We start from the raw sequence: 8,131 nt of genomic DNA, 5'->3' as shown, positions 1-8,131 counted from the left end.
CGTTGATGACCTCGTCAATCTCAATATTACATGTCGGCTCAGTCTTTCGGAGGAGCTCATAAAAATAAAATGTGCATGTATGTTCATAGCAATAAGTATATGCGAGTATATATGAGTGCCTGCTTATGTAGGGTGTTCAGAAAAGAGTTAGCTCCTTGTCTCAGTTCCGTCCCAGCAGTTTGGACATATAGTCCGTACACCTCCTTGCCCCAGATCCGAACCGGCCGCTATTCCCTCTACTCACTCCTCTCCGACGCCATCTCACTGACACCCGCTTGCGGCGACACCCTTACCCCACTCGTCAGTGGCATTTCCCCTCGGCGCAGAGCCCCCGTACTTATCCAGATTCGCCCCCACAGCCGCAGCTTTCCCACCCATCCCCATCTCCCCGCCGGCGCAGGCCCACCAGCACCCGTCCCTCGCCGCAGCCAGTAGCCGCAGGAGTAGGTGCGGCCCCCCACCTCCCGTTCCCTTTCCGGAAAGGAAAACGCCCCCTCGCACGCGAGGTGTTCGACGGGGAGCCGCATAGGAGCAGGCAGGCGCAGCCCATGTCGAGCGCAGCCGCCAGATCGGAGTCGGGCGCTGGCCCGGCCACCGCTCATGAGCTAGCCATGCAGCAGCCACCGCAGCAGCAGGAGGTGGTCGCCGCCGCGGCTGAAGTGCCGGCGCCGGTGGTCGTGGCCACGGCTGAGGTGCCCGCACAGGCGCCCGGGGCGGTACTCACCATCGTGATCTCGAAGCCGGAGGAGGAGGAGGCGCGCGAGCAAAAGGGCGTCGCTCCGGCCTCTCTGCCCCCTCTGGAGGTCGGGGACGCCAGCGCCATGGTTGCCGTGGCGGCCGCGAAGGAGGCGGAGCTGGCGAGATCCGACAGCTTCGACGAGCAATGCAGGTATACTGTCGGTGGTGGGTCTCGTCCTTCGTCATGTGAAACGTCGGATGTTTCGTCTGATCCTGCTCAAATTGCGAACCAGGGAGGGAATAGGAAACGTTTGTGTGGTAGCTGCGTTAGATTTCGTACTGACCATTTCGTGGGCAAATTATCAGCGAGGGCTTCGCCGAACGCCTTTGTGTAAGGAATACAGGGGGTTTGGGCTGCTCATCCTGCATGAAATCTGTGTCCGTAACCTGAGGGCGAAAGGAGGGCCTAGGTAATGTAAATTTGTACCACATATGACATAGACCCTCTGTGATGTGATTCTCACATGTGTTTCGTGGAGATTCTAGCACATGGATCATGCCAATTGGGTATTGCTAATATCCTAGGTGAGATTCTAGCACACTGACATAGATCTCGTGCCAAGGGACACGATGCTAATTCCTTGTTTAGCCCTAATCTTGATCCTGGCTATAAACTTGTAAACTATGGGAGACAGGTTAACCTTCTGAATGCAGTCGGGTTTTTTTTTATTCTTAAGAATCAGCCCAAATGATTGGTTTAATTGAAGTAACACAAAGTGATAGCAACTTTTAGCTAATGGTTCAGTAGTTCAGCATTTACGATGTAAGATGATGTGCACTATTATCAGTGTATTTTTACTACCCCCTCTGTCCTCTGGTCCATATTACTTGTCGCTCATCTAGTACAACCTTGTACTAAAGTTGTAATCCCTCCTGCCCAAAATAAGTGTCGCTGATTTAGTACAAAGTTCGCAGCAAGTAATATGGATCGGAGGGAGTAGTATAGACTATTGCATGCAGACGGCTTCAGTAAATTGATGTACCTTGTTTAGTTCTTAGCTATCAAAAACTAAAAAGCTATCCAGCTGCTATATAGATGCTGGCTGTAGTTAAATTAATGCAAGGCAGCATGCTGATATTTGATACTCCCTCTTTCTCTCAAAACGTGCCACCAGAATATTTTCTCAGGCAGGGGCGCTGGAGAGAAGATTTTGACTGAAATACCCCCAAAGCGCATCTCTGCCCCGTCGTTACCAGCTGCAACCCTCCAGCCACGCACGCCTTGACCGCCGGCACCATGTGCACGTGTGCCTTGACCGCACCCACACGGCCACACCCGCCATGGTGGTCACCTCAACCGAGCCCACCAGCTCCGCCTCCGCCAATGCTGGCACCGTGCCCACGGCTGCCGAGTACACGCTAACTTCCGCCAAAACCGGCACCGCGCTCTCGGCCACCGGCTCTGTGACCACCCGTGCCAACACCCACATCCCCGCATTGGGCACCAGATGCCTGATATCTGCATATGCTTAAATGGTCAGCCAAACCATTAACCAAGCAAACGGTAGCAGTGGGCTGAGAGCAGCAGCACGGAGCAACATCTCGCACACATTGCACTGCATCGCCGTGCATGCCAATGAGGGAGTCCCCATCTTCCATGTACTGCTGGCTGCTGGCGAAGGCCACGGCGTCCGAGCTCTCGACTGTGTATGTGAGTTGAGCGAGTTGTTGTCGCCTCCTGCCATCTGGCCTGACGACGATGCCACCATTGGTTAAATGTGAAGAACGAAGTCTCCATGTGGATGAAGTGAGGGAGAGCTGGAGGCGGTCATGGCCTTTTTTTCGTCGCGTGACGAGCAGGACAGGGTGAGGGAGTAAGGAAACCAGCACGATTTTTGGAGGAGAGAAGCGCATGCGCACTGTGAGGGTTCGGCTATTTGCTCTTTCCCCGCAGGCGGCAGCTCCTGATAATAACTCCACACGTGAAGGAGGAAAAGTGAAAGTTTAGCACGTTTGTGAGGACTGCGCCACATAATACGGGATTTTTACTTTCAAAATTAACGCCATGTATTGAGGGACGGAGGGAATAATCATCACTAGAGTTATGCTACTAGTTAAAGATTACTGTACCAACTCTGATGTACTGAAATTGTTCATTCATAGGCCTTTCTTTGTTAACAGGAAATTGCCCACTCATAGGTCCTCCTTAAAAGACCCGAAAATATAACATTTCCTGTTACTTGTTTACTGCTGTTTACCGGTAGCCACTACCTTATGATGCACTGATGTTCAATGGGCATGTTTTTAATTTCCTCCAGTTACAGTTAAAAGTTCAGACGCAACCAGCAGAGGCAAAGTATGTTTTGGTTGTTTGCAGTGGCACATTCATTTCACCATGTTGTGCCTTACAGTATTAAACCACTCTGGTTCTTGATGTTAAAGTCATAACTATCTAAGGGAACCCTACATTGTGATCGTTATGTTGTGATCCTTCTGTGATTTTATTGTCTTATTCTGGTTCCTTATGATCCATTTGCCTGAAATCTTCATGTTTTACTTTCTTACAAGCTTAACTGTTTCCTGTGAGGCAGCTACTATGAGTAGCATTGCTTCGGGAGTTGTGCTTTAGCCATTGGCTATGGTCATCGGTACTCCCTCTGTTCTGGTGCATAAGGCATGCACGTAGTTCTAGGTCGTCAATTTAACTAGCTAAATATGTAATAAAGAAACATATCTAGAAACTACATTCGCATACGAGTCCAGTGATATGCTTTTGATGACATGTAACACATTTTTTATTAGTCAAATCGGCGACCTAGAACTACGCGCACGCCCTATGCACTGAGAGGGAGGGAGTATGATAGAAGCATTACACAGTGCGTTGGTGACGAAACTATTATCTCTCAAACTGGTAATATAGGTCTGCTTCTTGAATGTTGTAAAAGTTAACGGATAGCCATGCGCATCAGCTTGGTTTATAATTGGTTCCAACCGGTAGACTTTTCAGTGCCACCCGGTTACATGGGTCGCCTTTTCCTTGTAAGCAATGTGTGTTCTTGTGAAATTGTTCACTCGTACAGGCCCTTCTTTATTAACAGAAAATTGCTCACTCATAGGCCCTCCTTAAAAGACCCTAAAATATAACATTTCCTGTTACTTGTTTGCTGCTGTTTACCTTTTTTTTTTGAGGTTTAAGTAACATGTGATACTTCAACGCAGAGTTTGTCAGCAAAAGTCGGAAGAACCTTTGGTAGACCTTGGATGCAGATGTCGTGGTGATCTTTCAAAAGCTCACCGCACATGTATTGATGTCTGGTTCCGTACTAGAGGTTCAAACAAGTGTGAGATATGCCAGTAAGTCCTCCTCTCAAATGGATTTTGGCTGTTGCTAACTATTTTGATTTACACAAGTTCTTTCTTTCACAGGCAAGTTGCTGTCAATATACCTCCTCCAGAGACACAAGCATGTGTAAGTCTTCCATTTTTGGCCTTGTATCATTTTCAAGATGGGTTTAGAAAATCTATACTGGATGGATCTGATGTTTGAAGAATATATTGCATTATATATATCATCTTCTATTGACTGCATGTTCCAATATCTCCATATTACAGTTAAATAACTCGGGACCCCCTGAAATTGTAGGCTGCAAAAAATTAATCAAATTCCTCTTTCTGGTAGTGAAAATTTACTTGTTTTCATTGAGCAGACAAGTTATTGGGTTTGGAGGGTTGATTCAGCTTATGGAAGGGGCCGAGGAGGACGTGAAAGGGTATTTTTATGACTGTGGATAAGGAAAAAAAAAGAAACAAATACACTGATATGACTATCTGGCTCGAGAAATGGATTACTAATTAAATCATCATGTGCAAGTCTTCAACTCTGCAGAACTTGTACAATTTTTTCTGCTTCATATTTGACGCCTGTTCTGTGTGTATGCAGGGATGGTTTAGCCCACTCTGGGTTGCATTTGCAATTCTGATTGGTGGTCTATTATTGGATGTGCTGATATCTGTTTCTCTTGGTGTTTCCGCACTTCCTGTGAACATAATAATTGGTATGGAATAGTATTTTGGTGTACCAGATCCAAATATTCCTTTATGTTCTGTAACCACTTGTCTTGTGTTCTGTCATCACTTGCCTTTCGTTGATTTTGAAAGTGTGGAAACTGACATTTAAGAAGGATTAGTTATATATCAAGTTTGTTCTGTGGCAACATAGTAATTGACCGAATGAGTATTGATATTTCTTTGAGAAACAACTATCACAACTCCCAGTCTGAGATTATGTGCCACTAAGTTTGTGTCCCAGCAACACTTAGTCCCTGACTCCCTGTTAAAGCAATATAATAACTAGTCAATTGGAGCAATATTCTGAGGTTGTCCATGGATATTGAACCACATGTCCACACCTGATGTTATGTTCAAAGAATGTCAGACCAATTATTTGATTATGTGTGCTTCTATTAATCTGATGCCTTAGGGTCTTCACAAGTGAGATAGAGATAGATGCAGACGGGTCAAATCTAAATACAAATGAAGCTAAAGTTTTAAAGCCGTCGTTGTATGCCGTTATACTGACGATATAATTGCTATTGCGCCCCTCTAGTCGTCTGCACTCGCGATAGATTCTGCCTGTGGTGTCCGCCATATGGCCATGGCGTCAATTTGGTGAGGCACTCGTCGCCTTACCTGATTTAGCATTGCCACAACTGGCTGAGCAGGTGAGTGCGGGAAAAAGCAGAGATGTGGGAAGGACCGGGGGCCGAAAGGGAAATTGGTTCTCCTGTGAGCTTTGTAGGGATGAGAGAGAGAAAGAAGGGGGGGGGGGGGAGAGGAGAGGGAATTGGGTAAAGCCATGGTGCGGCAGCGCTTCTACCAGCCACCCTCTGCCTTGACGAGCTCTGGTGTCTCTAGGAGCGGCCATTGTGTCGCCACTACACCTACTTACATTTCCTCCCTGCTAGGCATGCCTTATCTTCTCCTCTCCCGCTCCTCCAGCTTCTTCTTTTTCTCACTACTATGTTCTGCATGCTGGGAGTCGTCACCCCTATCAGCAGAAAGTATGCCGCCTCTACCTCCATGCCCGGCTTCTTGTCCTCACTGTTCTGTTGGCCAGATTGAGCCCTGAATGTCACCACCCCTAAGCTGCTCTGCTCCTACTAATGTACTTATGTTTGTTCTCTCTCCCCTCTGTTCACTTATTATAGTTAGATAACAACAGTTTAGCATGACACTGATCATTATTTCAGTGGATGCTGCCTGCTAGTGACATGCTTTGTTGCTTATGTTCCAAAAGAGGCAAGAGAATGTGGGCAACAAAGCCTTTGATCCTCGTATTTAATTCTCAGATTTACTGTTTTTGCCATTGCTATGTCGTGGAATGTGAACTTAATTTGATCTAATTTGCTGTCCTGCAAAGTTAGGTTTGTGCCTATGAAATATTGATTTAATTTGCTGACATATAAAGTTAGGTTATGCGTATGAAGTCGCCTCACCATTCGCCATATGCTTTATAAAATTATGAAGGGGTCGGCTGCCACAACACACATTACACATTTAATCGAATGAAGCGCAGAAGAACTAGTGCATATATATTATTGCAAATATTCATTCTCATTTTTCTAGGAGTAGCGAATTGTATCAATTCATGTAGCTAATAAATCAATTGGAAAATGCTGTTAGCAAGAGACCGTGTCAATGATCTTTAATTAAAATAAGAAAACCAGATAATGTGTCATTTGGAACTAAAACTCACTTTCGTGGGCAGTCAATTTGATTGTACTTGCAGGCTACTTTATTAATATGTTTGTGATACTTCAGGTTGGTTTATTCTGTCAATATTGGTGCATACACTTGTTTATTGTGGTTCACTTACAGGAGGTACCACACATAGGATGTTTCATTGACTTGACCAGTTGTTGTTTTCAGGTGTTCTGATTGTTCTCGGCTTGGGCACTGCCCTTCGACTAGCTCTCGAGTGCTGCCAGGAGTTTGGCTCGAGGAGAAGCATGCCAAGGATGGAAAACATGGCACCCAGTGGGTACCACCCCGGAGTATAGCTTAGGCCTGTAAATAGTGTAGAGGTCAGTGTTTGGATTCTCCTTTTGACAGCTGGTAGTTCTTACACGCTGCTCCATGAAAACAAGCTCAAATTCAAAGCCTGCTGATTACAATCAAATCACGCCCTTCCGATGTAAATATGCAGCCCTGATATTTATCTTTCTTGACGTGTTTGTTCTGACGCTATTAGAGAGTTTGTAAAGGGCTGAAAGCCACTTGTGGCTATCTATAGAATGCATGCAGAAGCCTTTGTTCACATTCAAATGTCCGAACTTAAGATGTTGTACGCAGCGGAGAAATCCAACTCCATGAGAAAAGTGCAGGATAGAACGTTTGCAAAGATTTAAATGGTTCAGACTATAATCCGTTTAAAACTCCATTGGAACGATGCATGTCCATGGCAATATGAGGAAAACAAAGTAACACGCATTGTATTGAACTTTTTAAAGAACTAGATGATACTTTGCACGTTGTTGCGGAAAATTATTGCAATATATTTGTTGGGTTTGGTTTTATAGAACATATAATATTTTATTAATGATATGAGGAATAAATATATATGCCCCCCAAAGAAAAAGGAATAAATATATGTGGTTTATTGTATTAATTATGGACCTCAATAATGTGCTAACGTTTGGAGCTCCCCCAAGCGAACTATTCTCTTTTGAGCAACCGCAATCTGGGAGTGTTCCCTTAGAGCATCTACAACCAGGCGTTTGAAACTGGCATCAAACGTCCTGGCAGACCGCTCGGTTACAAACCGGTCAAAAAAATCTGACCCATCCAAGCGTCTTAAACCAGCCTCAAACGCCCGAGTTGTCCGGTGCCACTCATATTCAGGCCAAATGTAGGGTGGATATAGGGAGGCGCGGGCGCGTTCGTCACGTCAGCACGACCCACCGCCGACCTCACTTCGTCCCCACAAAACCCCCAATCCAAAACCCTAACTCTATTCACTCGCCGCTCGCTCCGTCTCTTCTTCTCCCCTCCTCCGATCCAATCCGTTGACTTCGGTGAGCATGTAGAGTGACAACAACCGCTCTGTTTCCGACCTCGATATCGATGAGGAGCTGACCCTCCACATTACGCTGGAGCGATCGAATGTGGACACGGGGGGCAGTTCGGATCTGCCCCGTCGTCGGTCCCCTACCGGCACAGCTCGGACACCGGAGCCGCCCCCTCCCGGCCCACTCGCAGCTCTGCGAGGGCTGCGCAGTCCGTGCGGCCCTTCCATCGTCCACCTTCCCCGTTAGGCCGCTGCTCCGCAAGGGCAGCGGTGGGTGCTAGTGCCCGCTCCGCCGGCGCTGCGGACGTGCACGCTAGACTTGGAGGCGCGTGCCACCCGCCACGAGAGGCAGTGGGTCGAGCAATCCTTTCGCCGCCACCGCGGGTT

At 46.8% G+C, this 8,131-nt stretch overlaps 1 protein-coding gene across 2 annotated transcripts; it reads left to right on the top strand.

The window, feature by feature from the left end:
• Positions 1-287: 287 nt before the first annotated feature.
• Positions 288-6,994, top strand: LOC123181096 (E3 ubiquitin-protein ligase MARCHF11). Of its 2 annotated transcripts, XM_044593320.1 has the most exons (6): positions 296-889; positions 3,898-4,032; positions 4,105-4,147; positions 4,386-4,448; positions 4,619-4,733; positions 6,607-6,994. In XM_044593320.1, the coding sequence occupies exons 1-6, from the start codon at positions 549-551 to the stop codon at positions 6,735-6,737; spliced, it is 828 nt and encodes a 275-aa protein (XP_044449255.1). In that variant the 5' UTR covers positions 296-548; the 3' UTR covers positions 6,738-6,994. The 2 variants fall into 2 exon arrangements, with proteins under 2 accessions (XP_044449256.1, XP_044449255.1); XM_044593321.1 differs by lacking the exon at positions 4,386-4,448 and having other exon boundaries at positions 288-889.
• Positions 6,995-8,131: the final 1,137 nt, after the last annotated feature.

Source organism: Triticum aestivum, chromosome 1D, assembly GCF_018294505.1.
Source record: "Triticum aestivum cultivar Chinese Spring chromosome 1D, IWGSC CS RefSeq v2.1, whole genome shotgun sequence".
Classification (NCBI taxonomy): domain Eukaryota; kingdom Viridiplantae; phylum Streptophyta; class Magnoliopsida; order Poales; family Poaceae; genus Triticum; species Triticum aestivum.
This window is presented reverse-complemented; position numbering and strand designations above follow the sequence as displayed.